Source organism: Rhinoderma darwinii, chromosome 13, assembly GCF_050947455.1.
Source record: "Rhinoderma darwinii isolate aRhiDar2 chromosome 13, aRhiDar2.hap1, whole genome shotgun sequence".
Lineage (NCBI taxonomy): Eukaryota > Metazoa > Chordata > Amphibia > Anura > Rhinodermatidae > Rhinoderma > Rhinoderma darwinii.
The window spans coordinates 28,785,223-28,809,684 of NC_134699.1; the positions used below are offsets into that span (position 1 = coordinate 28,785,223).

A 24,462-nucleotide genomic window follows, 5' to 3' on the forward strand; every position below is an offset into this window, starting at 1 on the left:
AATTTTAATATAAGATAAATACAACAAGAGTAAACACAAAATTCAGTTTTATCCCCTTTAGGACACAGCCTGTTTTGGCCTTGTGGACACAGATGATTTTTGCAAATCGGACATGTGTCACTTTATGTGTTAATAACTCCGGAATGCTTTTACTTATCCAAGCGATTCTGAGATTGTTTTCTCATGACATATTGTACTTTGTTAGTGAAAAAATTTGGTCGATAAATTCAATATTTCTGAAAAATGACAAATTTTAGCAAAAATTAGCATTTTTCTAAATTTAAATGTATTTGCTTGTAAAACAGATAGTAATACCACACAAAATAGTTACTAGTTAACATCCCCCATATGTCTACTTTATGTTTGCATCATTTTTTTTCACGTCCTTTTATTTTTCTAGGACGTTACGAGGCTTAGAACTTTAGCAGCAATTTCTCACATTTTCAAGAAAATTTCAACGGGCCATTTTTTCAGGGACCAGTTCAGTTCTGAAGTGGCTTTGAGGGCCTTATATATTAGAAAGTCCCCATAAATCACCTCATTTTGAAAACTGCACCCCTCAAGGTATTCAAAACCACATTCAGAAAGTATTTTAACCCTTTAGGCGTTTCACAGGAAGTAAGGCAAAGTAGAGGTGAAATTTACCAATTTCATTTTTTTTGACAAAAGTATAATCGGTATGATACCTTTATTGGCTAACCATAAAAGTTCTATATGCAAGCTTTCAGAGCGCAGAGGCAAAAGTATTTAACATTTCATATGGTCTCTGGCCAACACGGTACTACACTATTTTTTTTTGCCGAAATTCATTTGTAATAAAAATAAATAAATCTGAAACACAGAATGTTTTATCAGAGAAACGCAACTCAATATTGCCCACATTCTGCAGATTTTAGAAATATCCCACATCTGGTCCTAGTGTCCTAATGGACTGAAACACCGGCCTCAGAAGACAAGGAGCACCTAGTGGATTTTGGGGCCTCCTTTTTTTAGGAATATATTTTAGGCACCATGTCAGATTTGAAGAGGTCTTGTGGTACCTAAACAGTCGAAACCACCCAAAAGTGACCCCATTTTGGAAACTACACCCCTCAAGGCATTTTTATAGTTAGCATTTTGACCCCACAGTTTTTTTTGCAGAATTTAATGGAATTAGTCTGTGAAGATGAAAATCACCTTTTTTTCTTTGGAAACAGAATTTTTTCATTTTTTTACAAGGAATAAAAGGAGAAAAAGCACCCCAACATTTGTAAAGCAATTTCTCCCGATTACGGCAATACCCCATATTTGGTTGTAAACGGATGTTTGGATCCACAGCAGGGCTCAGGAGGGAAGGAGCGCCTTTTGGATTTGAGTGCAGACTTTGCTGGATTGGTTTTCAGTGCCGTGTCGGGTTTGCAATGCCCCGGAGGGACCAAAACAGTGTAAACCCCCCAAAAGTGACACAATTTTGGAAACTACACCCCTCAAGGAATTTTTCTAGGGGTATAGTGAGCATTTTGACCCCACAGGATCTTTTTTAGAGCTAAGGTGACCAAAAAAACAGCGATTTTGGCGCTTTAAATTCTTTATTTCTTACAGCTTTCACCGTGCGCAATAAATTACGTTTGACTTTATTCTGCCGGTCGGCACAATTATGGCGATACCATATGTGTATAGTTTTTTCACGTTTTGCAGCGTTTGCACAATAAAATTACGTTTCTATAAAATAATTTCTTTTCTGAGACACGCTATTCTGAGCCGTAACTTTTTTATTTTTTCGACAAAAAAGCTGTGGGAGGTCTTGTTTTTTGCGGGACGGGTTGTAGTTTTTATTGGTACTATTTTGGGGTAAATGCGACTTTTTAATCACTTTTTATTTTATATCTTGGGAGGGGTGGTGACCAAAAAATAGCGATGCTGACAGTTTTCCGTTTATTTGGTTTGCGGAGTTCACCATGCGGAAAAAAAAAAAAAACAGTTTGGGTCGTTACGAACACGGCGATACCAAATATGTGCACTTTTTTTTAACGGTTTGATTTTTCCCCTATAATAAATGACTTATTATAGGAAAAACAAAAACTTTTATTTTTATACTTTTATAAAACATTTTTATTAACTTTTTACACTCTTTTATTTACTTGCAGCTCTGATCGCTGCTAGAATACATTACACTACCTAGGTGGTGTAATGTATTCCAACTGTCAGTGTGACCGTCACAGTCACTCTGACAGTAAGTCTACAAGGACCAGCCAGAGGCCTGGTCCTCATAGGCTTCCATTCATGGCAGACCCGGAGGCCGTTGCCTGGCCTCCGGATGCCATCACAAGCATCAGCAGCCCACTCAATTGCATGTGCTACAAACCTCCTAAATGTGGTGATCGCAATCGAGCACCACATTTATCAGGTTAATTGCCAAAATCAGCGGCGATGAGCTGCTGATCGGCAACACTGGAGTGTCAGCTGTTGGGGACAGCTGATCTCCCAGTTCCCGATGCACACCTTGTCGCCGACAGTGTGCATCGGGAACGACACAGTGACTTCCTGTCACTCTGACAGGAAGCCTATCAGGACCAGCCGAAGGTTGGTCCTAATGGGCTTCCGTCCATGGCAGACACGGAAGCCATTGTTTGGCTTACTATGGCATACTAAAATTCGGCGATTGCAACCGATCGCCGAATTTAAGGGATTAATTCGCTGAAATCAGTCCCAACAGTCAGACCACCACCGATCTAACAGTTTTATCTATGTAGTAGATGGGCCATAAGTTGTTTAAATGAGATGTTCTCGCAGGGACATTAACCCTTTCCCGGAAAATGACGTGCCAGGTAAGTCATAGTGTGGGGGTTCAGGCCACGCGGAGCCCACTCCATACGCTCCGGGTGTCAGCGGTGCCTGCACTTTTAACCCCTTAAATGCTGCGTTTAATTGCGATTGCAGCATCTGAGGGGTTAAAAAGAGGGGGGGGGGGGTCGGCCCCCTCTGACAGGTCTTCTGCCCACCACGACGTGACTGCAGGGTGCCGATGGATGTCATGGCAGTCCAGGGGCCTAATGAAGGCACCTAGGACTGCCTTCTGTCTGCCTCCGACAGGGCTTAACAGAAGCCTGTAAAAGCAGACAATATACAGCAATACATTAGTATAGCAGTGTATTGTACCAGCGATCTGTTGATCACTAGTTCAAGTCCCCTAGGGGGACTAATATTTTTTTTTAAAGTTTTCAGTAGTGAAAAAAAATAAAACACTTTAAAAAGTTTTTCCCCCATTTTTTCCCTAAAGTAATGTTAGAAATAAGTTAAGATAACATGGCATCTCCGCATCCGTAAAAGTCGGAACTATTACAATAGAACGTTATTTAACCGGCTCAGTGAACGCTGTGAAAAAAAACAAAAAACAAATTGGTCACCTTAGCTCCCAAAAAAAGGGAATAAAAAGTGATCAAAAAGTCACATGTATCCCGAAATAGTAGCAATAAAAACTACAGCTAGTCCAGCAAAAAATAAGCCCTCACACCGCTCAAATCGATGGAAAAATATATATATTAAAAAAAAGTTATGGCTCTCAGAATGTGGTGAAGCAAAACCATTTTTTATTTATAAAATTGGTAAAACAAAAAAGTAACGTAGTATTATTATAGCAATGCGGTAGCGTTATAGTAATGCGGTATTGTTAGTAATGTAGTAGTATTATAAGAATGTAGTAGTGCTATAGTAATGTAGTATTAAAGAAGTGTAGTATTGTTATAGTAATGTAGTAGCATTATAGCAATGTGGTATTATAGTAATGTGGTATGGTTATAGTAGTGTAGTAATGTTCTAGTAGTGTACAGGGTGGGCTAGTTATATGGATACACCTAAATAAAATGGGAATGGTTGGTGATATTAACTTCCTGTTTGTGGCACATTAGTATATGGGAGGGGGGAAACTTTTCAAGCTGGGTGTTGACCATGGCGGCCATTTTGAAGTCGGCCATTTTGTATCCAACTTTAGTTTTTTCAATGGGAAGAGGGTCATGTGACATCAAACTTATCGAGAGTTTCCCAAGAAAAACAAACAATGGTGTGCTTGGTTTTACGTTACTTTATTCTTTCATGAGTTATTTACAAGTTTCTGACCACTTATAAAATGTGTTCAAAGTGCTGCCCATTGTGTTGGATTGTCGATGCAACCCTCTTCTCCCACTCTTCACACACTGATAGCAACACCGCAGAAGAAATGCTAGCACAGGCTTCCAGTATCCGTAGTTTCAGTTGCTGCACATCTCATATCTTCACAGCATAGACAATTGCCTTCAGATGACCCCAAAGATAAGTCTAAGGGGGTCAGATCGGGAGGCATTTCTTCTGCGGTGTTGCTATCAGTGTGTGAAGAGTGGGAGAAGAGGGTCCGCGCCTGGGCTGTCGGTCATCATGGCATGCAATTTAGCACAGACACGATACCATCTCGAGAGAATTTTATAGCCTGCTTCTTGGATGCGGCTTGATAGAGAGGAGCACGACGGTATAATCTCATAAGTAGATTTTCTGAGATGGCTAGATTCAGATCACCCTCACACCTACTAAAAAAGGGGGGCAGAGGCTGGGATGGAGGGGACACCAACATGGCATAAGTGGAGGACACAGAACCTCCAGAGAGGATTTATCACGAGCAAAGGAGGATTGGGAGGGGAAACCGGTAAGGAAGTGATGTAATTGGTTAGCTCTCCAGAAGCCTAAGGGGCATAGGTCTGAGGAATTACTCAGGAAACATTATTCTCCAGAGAACTTCAGGAGTTCTTTACCAGAAAGTGGGAAACACTCCAGCAACAGTAGAGGGACCATTGTTGGAAAACGGGGTCTATCAGACTAGGATCGTACGCAGGGTATCCCAGAATTGGCAGCGTGAGAGAGGGACATGACAATAGATGGTCCTTAGTCCTGCTGTGTGAACAGGGCCTACGCCATACTTTAACTCTTTTAATAAGTATAGTTGATACCTCCATATTTCTACAAATATTACTTAATATAATGCAGAATCCTATTCTTCCTGCTATGTCTGCAGAGGGTGAGGCATTAAATAAATACCGTGAAACATCTTGGTGAAGTGCGACTGAACTAAAGTCCCAATTATAATTGAATGTCATCAACAGACTCCTGTTACTTATGTCACATTACAACTTCCCTTTACACTTATTTTGCAATAATGCCCCATCTTTTTTCTACGGCTCACCTTATTGTCATTGTGCCACAACTGCCCGTCATGGTTTGGGACACCTTTAGAACCTCCGCCTTCTTTACAGTTTAATACGGGTGTTATAAATGACCGTCTCGCCTACCTGTCCATTATATACTGGTTATTGATTTCCAACATCTCTTGCCCTTGCTCTTCCCGCTATGTACATCATGCCGTTAGTTCAGATTCTGTTGGATTTGTAGTTGCCCACGGTACTGGCTGCTATAGTTCACATGCCTTACAAGTATATGGCTGGGTTCACACGACCTATTTTCAGACGTAAACGAGGCGTATTATGCCTAGTTTTAAGTCTGAAAATAGGGCTACAATACGTCGGCAAACATCTGCCCATTCATTTGAATGGGCAGATGTTTGCCGACATACTGTGCAGACAACCTGTCATTTACGCGTCGTCGTTTGACAGCTGTCAAACGATGACGCGTGAAATTACTGCCTCGCAAAGAAGTGCAGGACACTTCTTTGCAACGTAATTTGAGCCGTTCTTCATTGAACTCAATGAAGAACAGCTCAAGATTACGGGCGTCAAAGACGCCTCACATAATGAGAGGAGGAGCTTTTACGTCTGAAACGAGGCAGCTGTTTTCTCCTGAAAACAGTCTGTCTTTTCAGACGTAAAAGCCAGTTCTTGTGTGCACATACCCTATCAGTCTCCGTGTCATTTTTTCCGACACAATAATCTTGCATATCAGAACTATATTTAGCGACTACTCCTTATCCCAGATGACTTTTGGTAACCACACTGTACAATACATCACTGCAGTGGGCGGTAATTGTCCACTGTGGTCATGAGACGTGTTGTCCCTATGGATGACACATCACCACAAAAATGTACGAACAGATGAGTGGCAGAAAGCAGAGCGCAGCAGCGGGGGAACAGCCCAAAATTGAAAATACAAAATGTAGAACTTTTTTATACACCGAAAAAAACCAACTTTAAAACGTGTTCTAAAGCATGATGTAAATAAAGTTCATATAACTGAGAACTATATGTAACAAACTTTATTTCAAATTGTATTAGTCTGTCCAAGTATTGTAATCTGAAGCTGTGGCCCTTTAAATAAAAGAGGTTATGCCCCCTAGGTCTATATCTAGAGAGAGTTGTCACCTGACTTCATGATTCACCTTGTACCTGTACTTTATAAAGTTACCGTACAATAACAAACCTTGGGTGAGTCACAGTTCCGGTTACGTTGACAGAAATAGATGAATTTGCTTTGTAATCGGAGACGGCCTGAGTCACACAGCAGAGTTTAGTCCTAAACAGTAAACTGAATTGCAGAACCAAATTACAGTAATAGAAGAGATCTGAATAGGTGAGCAGAGAACAATATTTACTAACATAATACCCTAAGGGCACATGCACACCATGCGTAATATGTGCCGATTTGAGGCAAGTCCACAGCGTAATACAGGAACAGCAAAATAAATTATATTTCAAGTAATCTCATCTACACATTGCGGAATTATTCCACACGTAAATCGAACTTTCAATTTATCTTGTGTTTCTGTCTCAGAATTGTATCTGACAAGTTTATTTTCAAAAAATGCACCAAGATACGCAGCATAAAATCTGCACCTGTTTCCGCATTAAAATTTAAAACCAGCACCTAAAACGCATAAAAAAAAGGCAATATTGAGTGCGGATTTTACCTGAAGAATTACCTGCAGTTTTAATACTGATTTTCCGCATCAAATTGCGCAACATGCATGTTAAAGTGTTAGGCCCAGTTGACGCAGAGTTTATTGGCACCAATTTTGACAGGGAAACCGTGTCAGAATCAGCGACAAAAAAACGTCTGAAACCGCCTCCCATTTACTTCAATGTGAGGCGGAGGAGTGTTTTTTTTTCCCCGCAGCGGCATGCGGTTCCGCCTCTGACCTCCCATTGAAATCAATGGAAGGCAGAGAAAGCCTTTTCCACTGCGTTTTTTTGTCCGCAGCTCTCAATGGCCATGGGTGAAATACGGCACAAGAAAGTGCGGGCAGAAAAAAAGAAATTCGACCTGGAAATTCCTCCGTGTGAACAGGGCCTTAGGCCATGTTCAGACGGTTTATCAAGTTTTAGAAATGGACTCCGTGCCAAAATCCAGATAGAATCTGCTTATTATAACACCAGCAATGAAAGCAAATTGAATATTTTATACCCCTTTCACACGCCCCGGAGAATATGCTTGCAAAATGAGAACACACTGCAGATTTTAAAACCTGTAGCATGTTGATTATTGCTGCGGATTCCGTGCTGAAAAGCTGTGGATTAGCTCTACTGAATCTCCATGCAGATCCACGGCAGAAACACAAGAGTCAGCTGCGGATTTCTACTGCTCACGCCAGATTTGCCATAGGCAAACCAATGACGTGTGAACATAGTCTTAGAATTGCACCTGGATGGGTATTATTCAAATAATCTTTGTCAGTATACAGGGTGAGGCTCATAACTTGTCAAGCAAGAATAAACCCAGTTACAAATGGTAATAACGGTCACCAGTGCACATTCTTAACAAACGCCATCATAAAGATAAAGCTGTAACGATCACTCTGGATTTAATAAACAGTCGAATATTCATCTATAGCAGATTTCAAGTTAATTATTAAAAAAAAACATTGCAGCGATGTTCCCCGGGCTGTATTGCTGTCTCCGGAGGGTGCATGCGGTCTCATGTGGGTGTCTTGACCTCGGTTAAAAAAATGGTTTTCCCCTTGAATAATAACAAAAATATACAAAAGCCCCAGAAACGTAAATATCGAAGTAACATTGCGTTTGGGGCTTACGTTCAGCGAGCATGCATGTTTGAAGTAAGCCATGGAACGTATACCCCACATATATGTAACTGTGTGCCTATACAGCATCATACGTCGGACACCTATTGTTTTTTGTGGAATCCCCTTAAATTGAAAACTGTAGTGGACTATTCTCTTTTGATACAATAAAATAAAATAAAAAAGTTATACCAACGTATACCAGGCAAACAACGTATGCCAAAAAACAACAACCCTATTTTTGTATATGTTTTGCAAGTGAAAGTCCATGGAAACATTGGTGTTTATGCTGGGAAGTGATCCCAGTATAATGTAGCTATATAGGCGTAAGAAAAGTATCATTTATGTTTATATTTTTATGAGTCTAGGAAAAAAAACAAAACATATGACAGCGATGTAAGGGCTGCCATTTCCTGAGGCGTACAGTTGTCCTGAACAGAATAGACAAAGAACTGTAGGAAGAGAACAGCTCAGGGACTTATATATTATTAATATATATTTACTGGTGATTTTTTGATTCCCGATGTAGATGCCCATTAAATTAAAGGGGTTGTCGACCTTCTGACAACTGATGACCTATCCACCAGATAGGTCATCTGTAGATCATCTGAGCGGGTCCAACACCCGGAGCCCGCACCGATAAGCCGCTCCGGGGGCACCGGATGTTATGACACATAATGCTATGTACGGAGCCCGGAAGCAGTTGGCTTCGTACGTAGCATAGCGGCCGTGCTGCAAAACTGGAGGTCCGCTCCTATTCACTTTAATAGGAGAAGAGCTGCAGTATTGCAGGTCGGCCACTATTCCATGGCCGGAGTGAAGTGCTTCCGGCATGTACGTCAGGTGCACCGAGGTACCGGAACAGCTGATCTGTGCAGGGTTCGGGTGTCGGACCTCCACAGATCATGTACTGATGACCTATCCGGTGGATAGGTTGTCAGAAGGTGGAAAACTCCTTTAAGGGTATGTTCACACGGCGGGGGTCCGTAACGGCTGAAATTACGGGGATGTTTCAGCCTGAAAACATCCCCGTAATTTCAGCCGTACCGGCATGTGCAGGCGCTTGAACGCCGCGTCAATTACGGCCGTAATTAGCGCTGCTATTCATTGGAGTCAATGAATAGCGGCTCCAATTACGGCCAAAGAAGTGACAGGTCACTTCTTCTACGCGGGCGTCTATTTACGCGCCGTTATTTGACAGCGGCGCGTAAATATACGCCTCGTGTGAACAGATAAACGTCTGCCCATTGCTTTCAATGGGCAGATGTTTGTCAGCGCTATTGAGGCGCTATTTTCGGGCGTAATTCGGGGCAAAAACGCCCGATTTACGTCCGTAAATAGGCCGTGTGAACATACCCTAACTGTGTACCAACTATACTTGGTTGGAGAGTGGACCAGCACTTGGGTTGACTGACTCCCATGCAGCAGACCTAAGAACGGAGTTGTTGAGCAATTCCTCAACTAGATCAGTTTCTCTTTAGAAGATATTAACCCACATTTATCAAAAGTGGTGTCCTTTAGCCAATGTGTATCCCGTGGAAATGCGCTAAATGTCCAAGATTGGAAAACCCCTTTAACAGACATATATGTTAAGGATCTGCCAGGCACAGCTTCTTTATCCACGCCCATAGGTAATCAGTCTGCACCTGCTTCTATGTCGGTGAGACTGACTCCATCTTCCGCCACTCAGGCTTAGGCGGGATTCACACGACCGGGTCGTTCCCGAGCCCGAGTGCCGGCCGGTAAAATCGGCCATTCTGCCCGGCCGGTTTGCATAAAGTTATGCATCCGTGCCGGGCCGGGCAGATCCGGACAGTGACATCAGCGGCAGCTCCTGAAGGGGAATCCCCATGTGTTCGGGGATTCCGCTTCAGGAGTTTCCCCTGATGTTACTGCCCAGATATGGACAGAGACATCAAGCGCTCTGTCCAGGAGCGGAATCCCCGAAAACACGGGGATTCCGCTCCTTCAAGGAGCTAAAGTGCGGCTAGCACATAGCAGAGCGGGGAGATACCTCCCTGCTCTGCTATAGTGGCGTCGCTGCAGTAGTAGCAGCCGCAGCAGCAGCAGCTGCTGCTACTAGCGGCGCCATCGAAGGTGTCGCCGAGCCAGGGTGCTTTTAACAAGCAGGGGAAGGGAGCCAGCGCAGCGCTCCCTCCACCTGCTGTACACCCCGGCCCTGCAACACAGTGTACAGCGATGCCATTCGTCAGAATGGCATCAACTCCTCCTCCTCACATGCACTCTGCGCTGTGAGGAGGAGGAGATAGAGCGCAAGCTCCGGAAAACCCGGCCATCACTCGGAACACATTCCGGTGATGGCCGTGTAATACCCGGCCCCATAGACTTCTATGGGAGCCGGGCGGCCGGGCAAAGATAGAGCATGTCCTATTTTTTGACGGCCGGATTTTCCGGCCGTCAAAAAATCGGTCGTGTGAATAGCCCCATTAGGGGTCTATCATTCCTAATGCAGCCGGGTGCCGGCCGATTTATGAACGGCCGGCACCCGGCCGGGAAACACTGCCGTGTGAATGAGGCCTTAGGAGTGGGAGAGCCTATCACAGCCTGGCCAGACGGAGCTAGCTCCCGCCCTCTGTCTATTTATACCTGCCTTTCCTGTTCCTCCTTGCTTGTGATTCTTCTTGTGTGGTTTCCTGGCCCTGCTGCAGCTTCTTGATCTATTTGACCTTGCTCCATACTGACCCCGGCTTACTGACTACTCTCCTGCTCTGCGTTTGGTACCTCGTACACTCCTGGTTTGACTCGGCTCGTTCACCACTCTTGTTGCTCACGGTGTTGACGTGGGCAACTGCCCCTTTTCCTTTGCTTCTGTGTACCCTTGTCTGTTTGTCTGTCGTGCACTTATTGAGCGTAGGGACCGTCGCCCAGTTGTACCCCGTCGCCTAGGGCGGGTCGTTGCAAGTAGACAGGGACTGAGTGGCGGGTAGATTAGGGCTCACTTGTCTGTTTCCTTACCCCCATCATTACACATATGCTGCTACATATTTACGACTGTATCTACCCCTTTTGAAAAATCTGTCATAACATACATAACTGCTATAAACTTTTATGCTGGCTAAAATTACTCTACTTTTTCTACGCCAGTATCTATGTGGAGTAGAGATGTGACTAGGTTTAAACACCTAGGGCCACATTTATAAAAGTATTTTTGCCATTTTTTTTAAGACTCCAAAATAAATGTGTAATCTTCTTTGCGACATTTATTAACCATTTGTGCCAGAATTTAGAGCCATTTGCGACATGCACGTCAGTTTGTAAAGGTGGAGTGAAAAGCGGTCGTGGCTTAACGATTGGCCAGAATTTAATGTAATGCAACTTTTTTTTTTTTTTTTTAAAGTCGAGAAAAAAATAAATAGCCAATGAAAAAGTTAAGTAATTTTAGACAGTGTGAAAGTTAAAAGGAGACAGATGAAGTCATAAATTTGTTGCAGCATATGTCAATAAAGCAGGCTTAAAGGGGTTTTCCACTACCGGACAACTGATGACCTAATCAGCTGCTCCGGTGGCTTCCGGGCACCGGACATCCATGCTGGAAGAGATGGCTCCGGTCACGGAATAGTGGCCGAGCTGCAGTTCGGTCTCTATGCAATGTACGAAGCCAACCGCCTCAGACTCCGTACATTGCATACTGTGCAATGACATCCGGTTCCCGCAGGCAGCTGGAGCAGCTCATCGGTGCGGTGTCCAGGTGTCGGACCCCCACAGATCATATACTGATGACCTATCCAGTGGATAGGTCATCAGTTGTCCGGTAGGGGACAACCCTTTTAAATTGGCTAAAATGAGGCACTTTTGACAAATGTGGGTCCTAGTTTTGTTGATTTATCAAGGCCTTTAGCAAATCAACACAATATGCAGCCCTATGTGAAACATATGCAGGAGAAACAGGAATGTTAGCTCACCATCGCTTCCACATCAGCCCAGGTTGTCTTCTCAGAATCGGACACCAGGAAGCTCTGTGTCTCTCCCCTGCAGCACACACACAAATTCACCTGCGGTTCCATGTTTCTTTGTCTACAAAAATAACCAAAAAGATCAGCTGATGTGCATACCGAAGAACAGCAATGTACACACACTAAGCTCTCACTAAGTAAAATAGCCGTAACTGCTATAACAGGGGGCTAGATTATAGGGTCGTACTGCTCCATGGGCTAGAATTGGGCTGAGGTGCAACTTCCTCATATGCCTCGTCCTGATTTTGTCTGTGTTGAAGACATAGGAAGGGAGTACTGCTCCACAATCCCTTAGGCTCTGTTCACATCTGCGTTGGGGTCCCCTCCTGACGTTCCGTCGGAGCTTTCCTACAGAACGGGACCCTGGACAGACACAAACGGAAAGGGTTTCCGTTTCCATTGATATCAATGGTGACGGATCTGGTGCCCATGGTTTCCGTTTGTCTCTGTTGTACACTGGGTCCGTTGTTTTGCCGGAAGCAATAGCGTAGTCGACTGCAGGGGGGGGGGGGGGGGGTGGCAAGCAATGCGGCTGGCTGTCATTACAAACCTCATAGGGTTAGCCACTGTGTTTCCTTAAAGGGGTTGCACGGGAATTAGAAAAAATTTGGCTGCTTTCTTCCAAAATAACACGCTACAACCTGTCCATAGGAAGTGTTTTGTATTGCAGCTTAGCCCCATTTACTTCTATGGAGCTGAGCTGCAATACCAGACACAACCCATGGACAGGTGTGGCGCAGTTTCTAGTAGAAAGCAGCCACATTTTTTTATTTTTTATCCTGTACAACCTACATTTATACCTGGGTGTGTACATGTCATGTTTTGTCGTTGTATAACTTTGGAATGCAAATGCGTCACTGATAAGACATTCCCGGCCACTGCTTAGGAAAGAAACTTGACGTAAGTCCATCCAGCATCACTGCTTTGTATATGTCTAGAGTTTAGTGAATATCATAGAGTGGAGTTCCCCAACTATCAGACAGAGTGAAGAGAAAGTCTCTCGATCAGTCTAGAGAACTTGGGTTGACCATGTACTACACGCGTGCCACTTATTAATATGAATGCACCCGCCACTTAATATTACATCTACCCTGCAACCCAATGTGTGTCCTCCAGCTGCTTCCTCTGATGAGATCAATTGGTTGGCGGTGGTGCGGTTTGTTTGCGGGTACTCCTGATGCATGTTAGGGCTCATGCACACATACGTGTTTTTTTATACAGACCACATATGCATGGCTTCCGTGGGCAGACTGGTTTTTATTGATACAAACCCCTAAGAAAAGAGCAGGCAAGACCGACATGCAAAAACTGACCTGGGTTAGGACCTGCCCTGAGTTCTGCGAATGAGGAACACGGATCCGCAAAAAAAATTAAAACAAATGGATGTGTGCGTGGCCCCATAGCAATGAGTAGGCCAGGGTGCTATCCCTTAGTGAAATAGAGAAATTAGCCGGCGTGCATGAGCCCTGAGGCCACGTTCACACAACGCGATTTATTGCAGTTTTTGATGCACGTTTTTGCGCCAGAGCCAGAAGTGGTTTCAAAAGGGAAGGAAAATAGAGAGGAAGAACTTACACGTCTTGTTCCTCCCGGATCTAATTCTGGCTTTGGCTCAAAAATCTGCAACAAATCGCCATGTGTTGACGTAGCCTTAAACCCGCATGCGAATCACATGATTATTATTAGGCCCTATGAAGAAAATGTGACGTTGCAACAACGGCGAAACTCTGGAATTCGTGAGCAGTCGTAAGCTGCTCTTATAAGTCACGCCGCGAGTGCAATTTACACGGGACTTTAAGGGGCTGTCCTTGTTACTCGATTCACAAACTTTTACGTAATTCTCATAACACAAACTTTTACGTAATTCTCGTACCACAAACTTTTCCCAGTGTTGTGCGACCACGAGCCTCCTACGGGTATGCTGGACTTTTATTGGAGCTTGACATTACCACGTGCCGTAATTTGTCGCCGTCTTCTTCATCAATGACACAAGAAGGCGTCGCGGCTACGCTGAGTCACGTCTATAGTGGACCACAATGAACTCTAATGGCTGCCACAGAAATACAAATGCTTCTTTACCTGACAGGATTTCAATGAAGTAGAAAACGTGACCTAATAAGAGGATACAGGATATACAGCACTGCGCTCACTTTCTGAGAAATGGCATGGATTCTATACATACGTACACGTATATAACTGCTGGCATAACAGGATGACTATACTGCAGTAGGTTTACACATCATACATGTACATGACATCATACCTGTAATAGTGCCCCACTATGTAGCACAGAGTCCTCCCACAGACTCCCGCTCTCGGCCGCCTGCGGATCCCTGGCCTCCTTCAGCTCTGACTGTTGCCCCACAACATGGCGAGCTCACCGCCACGGGACAGTCAAGCGCGGTAGCGATTGGCTGGCGTCGCTGTCACTCATGGAGAACTGGAAGCTGATAGGAGGAGGGGCGGGGTTAGGTATACAATGGAGTCAGCACCATATTCCTTCCTGTAAACAAGGAGGCGTGGCTTTAAAAAAAAACATCACGACTTGTTAGCACGCAGTAGCTGCGCGATATGCGCCGGAGGTCTCGGGTGTCACTCACATGATCCGGCTCTTGCAGTTGTGCATTGGCGCGATATTTAATGGCCAATAAAAGACTAAAAACGGGGCCTGGTCATAGGTAAAAAGCAGACAATCACATCAGATCTTCTTTCATATTAATGATCCCCCCTCTGAATGATATAGGGTTCAGACATTTTAAGACTATTATCAGGCGATTTAACATACCCCTGCATATACTAACGACTAATTGCGCCAAACACAGGACTCATACCTGCCAACGTTAAGTAAAAGACATTAAGGAGATGATAAAAAAGGGCACATTTTGTTCCCGTACGCCCGATTTATATTGAGCTACGGTATACAAATAGTGCATATGACCACTTTAGCATACCAAAATGAATACAGACCTCCTAAACGTATACAGACCCCCAGACCCTCTAAATAAATACAAACTAGAGATTAGACCCCCTAAATAAATACAGTCCCTCTAAAAACAAACAGACACCAGATCACCTAAATACAGACCCCAGGTATTATACAGCTGGCACCCTCCTGTAACGGCCAGGACTGGAGTTTTTCACCGATCCGGCTGATTAACCCCTCAGATGATGCGCTCAATAGAGAGCGCAGCATCTGAGGGGTTTTTACCCGACCGGCAACCCAGCAACGCAATCGCTGGGTTGCTATGGCAATCGGAGGACAAATAATGGCCTCCGTGTCTGCCTTGTATGGAAGCCGATGAGGACCCGTGTCCGGCGGGTCCTTCATAGCCTTGCTGTCAGTGAATAACTGCCAGCTCTAATACACTGCACTATGTATGTAGTGCAGTGTATCAGAGTAGTTATTGGAGCATCAGGTTTTCAAGTCCCCTAGTCGGACAAGTAAAAAAGTTAATAAAAATGTTGTAAAAAAATAAAAACACACGTTTCGGGTAAATAAAAAAAAAAGACTTAATATTGGAAAAACCGTAAAAAATTAAAAAATGATAGTAATTGGTATCGCCGCGTCGGTAACGACCGTATGTAATTTATCCCGCATAGTGAACGCCGTAAAAAAAATGAATGAAAAACAACGCCAGATATATTTATGCCTGTAGCATACAAAGACATGACCGGTTCTGTAGAGATTGGATGTGTTGGAATAACACTGTATATGCCGTACCTCTCCCTTTCTAGTGGGAGCTCATACGTTGTCTATTGTATACATTTTATTTTTTCTTTATGATGACCTGTATACGTTCTTCACAACATTTATTTTATTTACCTTTCTTTTATTATCCATATTATTTTGAATCCCATTTTCTCAAAATGTTAAAACTTATAGGTTAATTATTATTTGAGACTAACTATTTACTTCTACCTGCGAGTAGAACTGTTATACACATATATTTTCTGATGTCTCAACTGTTTAATAAAGACATATTGAAACAGAAAAACAACGCCAGAATCTTTTGGGTCACATCTCCTCACAAAAAATAGTATAAAAAGTGCTTTGTATCCCCTCCCTTCCCTCCCTTTTATATTCAAAACGAAATAAAAAAAATAAAAAAGTCACATTAAGGCTGGATTCACACGAGGTCATTACGTCCGTAATGGACGGAACATATTCGGCCGCAAGTCCCGGACCGAACACACTGCAGGGAGCCGGGCTCCTAGCATCATAGTTATGTACGATGCTAGGAGTCCCTGTCTCTCCGTGGAACTACTGTCCCGTACTGAAAACATGATTACAGTACGGGACAGTTGTCCTCCAGCGAGGCAGGGACTCCTGGCGTCGTACATAACTATGATGCTAGGAGCCGGCTCCCTGCAGTGTGTTCGGTCTCTGGGACTTGCGGCCGAATACATTCCGTCCATTACGGACGTAATGTGCTCGTGTGAATCCAGCCTTACTCCAAAATAGTACCAATAAAAATGACAACCTCAAAAAATAATCCCTGACACAGCTTTGTCCAAAACTACTGCCAATCCATGCTCCAAATGGCGGTCCTTCCCTTCTTAGCCCTACAGTGTGCCCAAAAACAGTTTACGTCCACAAGTAAGGCATAACCCTACCAGGGAGAACCCGCTTAACAATTTATGGGGCAAGATTCTCCAGCGGCGCAAGCTGGGCACACCATATTGTGTGGTGAATAGGCAGATCAGTGGAAAAATTTCAATTTTTACTTTGCATCATCCACTGCGTATTAATTTCTGAAAAACACCTGTGGGGTCAAAATTCTCACTACACGCCTTGATGAATGCCTTTAGGGGTGTAGTTTCTAAAATGGGGGTCACTTTTGTTTGGTACATCAGGGGTTTTGTGAATGCAACATGCTGTCCGCAAACCATTCCAGCAAAATCTACGGTCCAAAAGTCAAATACCATTCCTTTTCTTCTGAACCCTCCCATATGGCTAAACAACCGTTTATAACCACATATGGGGCGTTACTGTACTCAGGAGAAATTACTTTACAAATGTTGGGTGTCTTTTGTTTCTTTATTCCTTGTGAAAATGAAAAATGTTGATCTAAAACTACATCTTATTGGGAAAAAAATTAACATTTTCATTTTCACGGCTTAATTCTAATTAATTCAGCAAAAAACCTTTGGGGTCCAAACTCTCACTATACCCCTAGATGATTCCTCAAGGGGTGTAGTTTCCCAAATGGAGTCACTTTTGGGGTGTTTCCACTAAACTAGTACTACAGGGGCTCAGCAAATGTGACATGGCGCCCAGAAACCATTTCAAAATCCAAATGGCGCTCTTTCCCTTCTGAGCCTTAACGTGTGTCCAAACAGCCGTTTATGACCACATGTGGGGTATTGTTTTAATCGGGAGAAATTGCTTTACAAATGTTGTGGTACTTTTTCTCCGTTAGTCCTTGTGGAAATGAAAAAAAAATAGCTAAACCTACATTTTCTTAGAAAAAATTTAGTATTTAATAAATGGCCTACTTCCAATAATTTCTGCAAAACCCCTGTGGGGTCAAAATGTTCACTATACCCCTAGATAATTTTTTCAAGGGGTGTAGTTTGCCAAATGGAGTCACTTTTGGGATGTTTTCACTAAATTAGTACTACAGGGGCTCAGCAAATGCGACATCCAAATGGTGCTCTTTCCCTTCTGAGCCCTACCGTGTTTCCAAACAGCAGTTTATGACCACCTATTGGGTATCGTTTTACTTGGGAGAAATTGCTTTACAAATGTTGTGGTGCTTTTCTCTTTTAGTCCTTGTGGAAATGAAAAAAAACTATACCCCTAGATAATTTCCTCAAGGGGTGTAGCTTCCAAAATGGGGTTACTTGTGGGGGGTTTCCACTGTTTTGTCCCCTCAGGGGCTTTGCAAATGTGACATGGCCTACGCAAACCATTCCTGCTAAATGTGATCTCCAAAATCCAAATGGCGCTCTTTCCCTGTAACTGACGTGTAACTGCAGTTTTTCATGTCCGAGGTTGCCCACGCTCGTCTAAATGTAGCCTAAGGCACGGTGCCTAGATTATACTGTGTTGATAGCAAGTTAGTGTCTATTTGTCTTTGAGCCAGCAAAGCATTGCGTTAAAAGCAGTCAGCCCCCCTAACATGTTTCGCTACATGTATAGTCTCTTCCATTTTTTTGGGGGCTAATTATATTCATAATAATAATAATAATCTTTATTTATATAGCGCCAACATTTTCCGCAGCTTCGTTCACATCTGCGGCGTACTTCCGTTCATTGGTTCCGTCTGACCTTTCCGACAGGGGAACCCATGAACAGAATTCAAAGTGAAACAAACGAAAACCATAGTTTCCGTTTGTCACCGTTTTGTAAGGATTCCGTTGTTTTCACAGAAGCAATAGCGCAGTTGACTACGGTACTAATTCCGTCAAAACAACGGAACCCTTACACAACGGTGACAAATGGAAAGCATTTACACCGGATCCGTCACCATTGAAATCAATGGTGATGCAAACGGAAAGCTATGGTTTCCGTTTGTTTCCGTTCATGGGTTCCCCTGATGAAAAGGTCTGAACGGAGTCGCGACGCAGATGTGAATGGAGTCTTAGAGGGTTAATGTACAGACAATATCAGACGTTACATATTGACAGAACTAATGTACAATTCAAACAAGAGGAGTGAGGACCCTGCTCGCAAGAGCTTACAATCTATGAGGAAATAAGGGAGACACAAAATGTAAAAAAGTGCTAGAGGCTCTGTCACCACATTATAAGTGCCCTATCTCTTATATAATGAGATGGGCACTATAATGTAGATTACAGCAGTGTTTTTTATTTAGAAAAACGATCTATTTTCACCAAGTAATGACCTATTTTAGCTTTATGCTAATGACTTTCTTAATGCCCAACACGGCGTGTTTTTACTTTTGACCAAGTGGGCGTTGTACAGAGGAGTGAATGACGCTGACCAATCAGTGACCAATCAGCGTCATACACTTCTCCCCATTCATTTACTCAGCACATAGTGACACTGCGTTGTTCACGCTGTGCTGTCACATACACACACATTAACGTTACAGAAGTGTCTTGACAGTGAATAGACATCACCTCCAGCCAGGGCGGGAAGTCTATTCACAATCCCGACACTTCGGTAACGTTTGTGTGGGATTTACAGCACAGCAAGTGTAATCTCGCTGTAAGATGTCATTTACAGCGTGATCTCGCGAGATTACGCTTGATGTAAGTAAACTCACTTTATACAGCAAAATACTATAACCAAAGTAGTAAACCAATAATAAAATAAGTATATTTGTGGTGGTGAAGTGGGGGTGGCACCCTATACAGTGCTTGAGGAGGCCACATCAGTGAGTGAAAACTTTAAAGGGGTTTGCCCATCTTGGACATTTATGGCATATCCACAGGTTATGCCATAAGCGTCCGATAGATGCGGGTCCCACCTCTGGGACCTAAGCCTATCTCTAGAATGGGGTCCCCTAAACCCCGTTCTGCTTTTCTCGGCTCCCGCTGCTTCCTGGCCACTTCCTGATTACATGGTCGGGAGTTACGAAAACAGCAAATCTCGCTGAGCTACGCTGTTTCCGTAACTACCATAGAAGACAATGGCAGTTACGGAAGCAGCGAAGCATAATTGACTATGGATTCTGTTCACCTGTTCCCTCCCGGGGAACAGGTTAACAGAAGTTATAATCAATCAGATATACATTTTGTGTATCACATATACAATTGTATTTCTAAATAAAAAAGTTACGTATAATTATTATAGCAATATATGTTAAAAAGTTATTTATATAAAGACAATAATTTATTAAATTATCTCTTGGTATTATTTTGAGTTTATTTAACAGTAATAAGAAAATCAAGATTCAAATCCAAAATCGGCCATAGGGTTGAAAAAAAAATCTAGATTTTATTTTTTGGCAAAATCGCCCAGCCCTTATTGGAAGAACGAGCATTCTAAAGTGCGTTTGTTCTCCCAATCATCGGCGTGTGTAAACATGGCATCAAAACACCCCCGACATGTTCATGAGGCTCAATTGTCGTGGAGACCAAAAGAGTGTCCTTTTAGTTTCCGTCTGTACACGCCAGTACACCACAAAAAAAGGTATGGAATAATAGACCGCTATTCCCGCCTGCAGAGTCCAGTAAAAAAATGTACGTATATGTCTAACATATTCCTTTTTGTTTTTCTACATAGTAGCCTATGGGTGTTGGATGTCACTGTATGGCATACGTCACAGGCAGCTGTTAAACGGATACATCATGAAGTGTTCAATTTTTTTAGACCTATAGGTTAAACGGATGCCATTATAGTCTATGGATGGCGGATGCGTTGCCCATAATTTGTAATGGTATCCATAATGCTATGAACTCTTATGTTTCTTTTCATGATGTATTACCATTACTGAAACAAGAAAAAAGCAGAGCGCCTCATGTCACAAAAATAAATGACTTCATTTACACACTAAGTTAGTTTTTTAAATACCCATGCTGTAAGACTATAACCATTCAATTCAAAGCCACATTACAGCTGAAGCAGTTAAAAAACGCATGCGCTTTTTCAAATGGATTTGAAAGCGCACAATGTGAACCCAACCTTAGAAACATGACAGCTGTAATGAAGGCAAATCCTGTTTTTTGCTGGCTCTATTTTTTTGAATAATTCCCAATATATTTCCAGACAAACGTGAAATATTAGTAACTTGTGATACATACAAATGTTTGAAACGTCAAATAAATGTCTCCGGCCGAGCAGACAGTAGGATAACATTAGTCGCTCCACCTAGTGTTTACCAAGCAGCCTGTGCCCTGCCATATTTGGGCATGAAGGCGTGGTTCTGATGTACTGATGGCTCTTACAAGTAAAAAAAGAAGGGATTGGTGTGGGTGCGGCTTCTGAACCACACCCACTCTCATCTGCGTCTCAATGACATTTGTATTGGCTAGAGCGAAGAGGGAGGATTTTGTTGCTAAGGGATCGAGACTCCTTGGGCGGAGTTTCTAATATGGAGGCGTGGACAGTCGAACTAGCGCGGGAGTGTTGAAAGAGCGGGATCTGCGGCAGGTATAGTGGGGTTTGGGGTTCACGTTCGGGGCTTTGAGTGTTAGGGCGCCGTACTGCGCTTTTAATCCAGGCAGACAATCGGTAACATGTTGGATCTCTGTATAACGTATATATACACTGTGTGGGGACGTGCTGCTTACACACTTCACAACATGATCGTCATTCGCGTTAGAATTGTCTGCTGGGAGTTGTAGTTTCATAATAGCTGCTGGCCATTGATCTAGATCGTCAAGGAAATTAATTATTTTGTGGTTAGTGGGGCGTCTATGGACCGTACGTGCTGTTGGTGGGGCGTCTATGGACCGTACGTGCTGTTGGTGGGGCGTCTATGGACCGTACGCGCTGTTGGTGGGGCGTCTATGGACCGTACGCGCTGTTGGTGGGGCGTCTGTGGACCGTACGCGCTGTTGGTGGGGCGTCTGTGGACCGTACGCGCTGCTGTTGGCGCGTCTGTGGACCGTACGCGCTGCTGTTGGGGCGTCTGTGGACCGTACGCGCTGTTGGTGGGGCGTCTGTGGACCGTACGCGCTGTTGGTGCGGCGTCTGGACCGTGCGCGCTGTTGGTGGGGCGTCTGGATGTTGGTGGGGCGTCTGTGGACCGTACGCGCTGTTGGTGGGGCGTCTGTGGACCGTACGCGCTGTTGGTGGGGCGTCTGTGGACCGTACGCGCTGTTGGTGGGGCGTCTGTGGACCGTACGCGCTGTTGGTGCGGCGTCTGGACCGTGCGCGCTGTTGGTGGGGCGTCTAGATGTTGGTGGGGCGTCTATGGACCGTGCGCGCTGTTGGTGGGGCGTCTGGGTGTTGGTGGGGCGTCTATGGACCGTGCGCGCTGTTGGTGGGGCGTCTGGGTGTTGGTGGGGCGTCTGGATGTTGGTGGTGCGTCTGGACCGTGCGCGCTGTTGGTGGGGCGTCTGGATGTTGGTGGTGCGTCTGGACCGTGCGCGCTGTTGGTGGGGCGTCTGGACCGTGCGTGCTGTTGGTGGGGCGTCTGGATGTTGGTGGGACGTCTGTGGACCGTGCGCGCTGTTGGTGGGGCGTCTATGGACCGTGCACGCTGTTGGTGGGGCGTCTATGGACTACACACTAGGGCAGTGAGTTTGGTGCCTGGTTTTGCAGTTTGCCAGCTATTAGGGTGCATTGGTAAATAGACTTACCAGGTTTCAGGATCGCTTTTGGTGAATTTAAGCATGTAACTGGCAAATGTTTTTTTATGTAATATGGCGGACATTACAACACAGAAAAATGCAGATGTGTATATGGATAACGCAAGATGCATTGTGTTCCTGATTTCAACTGTATTTTTATGCATTGTTCTTAAATCCAAATGATTCCAGTCTTAGAGATGTCTGATAGATAGATGCGAGTCCCAGCTCTGGGTCCGTTATCTACGTCTCGTACGTGGGTTCTCTGACCCCTTCTCTCCAGATTCATGGCTGTTTCTGTAAGGGTATGTTCACACGGCCTATTTACGGACGTAAATCGGGCGTTTTTGCCCCGAATTACGCCCGAAAATAGCGCCTCAATAGCGCTGACAAACATCTGCCCATTGAAAGCAATGGGCAGACGTTTGTCTGTTCACACGAGGCGTATATTTACGCGCCGCTGTCAAATGACGGCGCGTAAATAGACGCCCGCGTAGAAGAAGTGACCTGTCACTTCTTTGGCCGTAATTGGAGCCGCTATTCACTGACTCCAATGAATAGCAGCGCTAATTACGGCCGTAATTGACGCGGCGTTCAAGCGCCTGCACATGCCGGTACGGCTGAAATTACGGGGATGTTTTCAGGCTGAAACATCCCCGTAATTTCAGCCGTTACGGACCCCCGCCGTGTGAACATACCCTTACTCTCTTAGAACAGAATGGAGAGAGCCGTACATGTGCTCCACCACTTCTCCATTCGTTCTCTGACTGAATGTGGCGTCGGCCGTCACGCCAGGTGTGTTGGGGGATCCCCGTTCTTGACATAGATGCAGCTCTGAGACCCGCACCTATCGGACAGTTATGTCAATGCATTAAAGGGGTTGTCCGCTTTTAGCAAATTAATGATTTTATGTATAATTAAAAGTTCTACTATTTTCTAATATACTTTCTGTATTTATTCCTCACGGTTTTCAGTCTCTACTTGTTGTCATCGATGGGAACATTCATTGTTTACTTCTGGTGGATAAAATTCTGTCCATGGTCATGTGATGGTCACACAGGTGCTGGGATCGTTAGAAGACACAGCTCTGATACACATACTGTAACGAGCCGTTCACCTGTGTGCATCACATGACCATGGACCGAATTTTATCCACTGGTAGTAAACAATGAATGTTCCTACCGAATAACAAGAAGCAGAGATCTCGAAGAATTAATTACAGAAAATGTATCGGAAAATTGTATGACTTTAAATTCTACAAAAAAATAACATTCATTTGCTGAAACGAGACAAATCCGCAAAACAAAAATCCTTTGGAAAGTTTTCTAGTAAGTATATGGCATTCATATGTCGGCATCTGGATAAAGTCTTATGCTTGGCCGTACACAACATTTTGGACAGCTGAAAAGGCCAATTTAGGCTACATGCAGATGACCATTTGCATTTTGCGATCTGTCCGTTTTTGCGGTCGTGTGTCCGCATCTGTTCTGTATTGCAGCCGTATATGATCCGTATTCACAGATCCACAAAAAAAGTAAGGCAGGAAATTATGTAAATAGATGGTTTCCTGAGAAGGTCACAAGATCTATCTGGCGCCATTCTCTCTTGCATTTTTGTAGTTTCCAGCAGGCTCCTCTGTGTGGCGTAGGCCTCAAAACTTTGCTAAATCGAGAATTCCCTGTTGCCTAGCGACTCATCCGCAAGACAAAGATGGCATACAGACAGCAAAGGGATGGCTTCACCATAGACTTGAATGGGTGAAACCGAGCCGCAAACATGGGCAGGAATAGGACATGCTTTGAGTCCCATATGGCCCCCACACAAATCCCTTACATGTGGAAAACACAGTTGTGTGTATGGGGCCATAGAAATTAATGGGTTACCCCCCCAAAAAACGGATAGTACGCTGACTAAAACAATAGTCGTGTGCATGTAGCCTTAGACCATTTTCTGCTGGCTGTTGGTACCTTTTCGTGATGTGTATAAGCATGACAGATGCCAATTGAAGGCAGATCTCTCTTAACCCCTTTTCTTTTTGGGCACTTTTGACCTTCCTGACAGAGCCTCATTTTTCAAATCTGACATGTTTCAATTTATGTGGTAATAACTCCGGAATGCTTTTACCTATCCAAGCGATTCTGAGATTGTTTTCTCGTGACACATTGGACTTTATGTTACTGGCAAAATTTGCCCGATACATTCAGTATTTATTGTGAAAAACACCAAAATTTAGCGAAAAATTGCAAAAATTAACATTTTTCTCAATTTAAATGCATCTGCTTGTAAGACAGGCAGTTATACCACACAAAAATGTTG

At 43.9% G+C, this 24,462-nt stretch overlaps 2 protein-coding genes across 7 annotated transcripts in view; one reads left to right on the top strand and one right to left on the bottom strand.

The window, feature by feature from the left end:
* NBR1 (NBR1 autophagy cargo receptor) overlaps positions 1-14,357 on the bottom strand; it is a 55,123-nt gene extending 40,766 nt beyond the window's left edge. For 3 of the 6 annotated variants that reach the window (XM_075846823.1, XM_075846822.1, XM_075846819.1), the window contains exons 1-2: positions 14,207-14,356; positions 11,893-12,004 (exon numbers count right to left, since the gene is read on the bottom strand). In XM_075846823.1, coding sequence (XP_075702938.1) covers positions 11,893-11,994 — 102 coding nt within the window. In that variant the 5' untranslated portion in view covers positions 11,995-12,004; positions 14,207-14,356. Of the gene's footprint in view, positions 1-11,892; positions 12,005-13,816; positions 14,056-14,206 lie in introns of all 6 variants that reach the window. The other 3 variants (XM_075846820.1, XM_075846821.1, XM_075846824.1) reach the window with 3 other exon arrangements.
* Positions 14,358-20,865: 6,508 nt separating this feature from the next.
* BRCA1 (BRCA1 DNA repair associated) overlaps positions 20,866-24,462 on the top strand; it is a 110,905-nt gene continuing 107,308 nt past the window's right edge. Inside the window, exon 1 of the mRNA XM_075846652.1 lies at positions 20,866-21,004. The gene's annotated coding sequence lies outside the window, so the exon portion shown is untranslated. The remainder of the gene's footprint in view (positions 21,005-24,462) is intronic.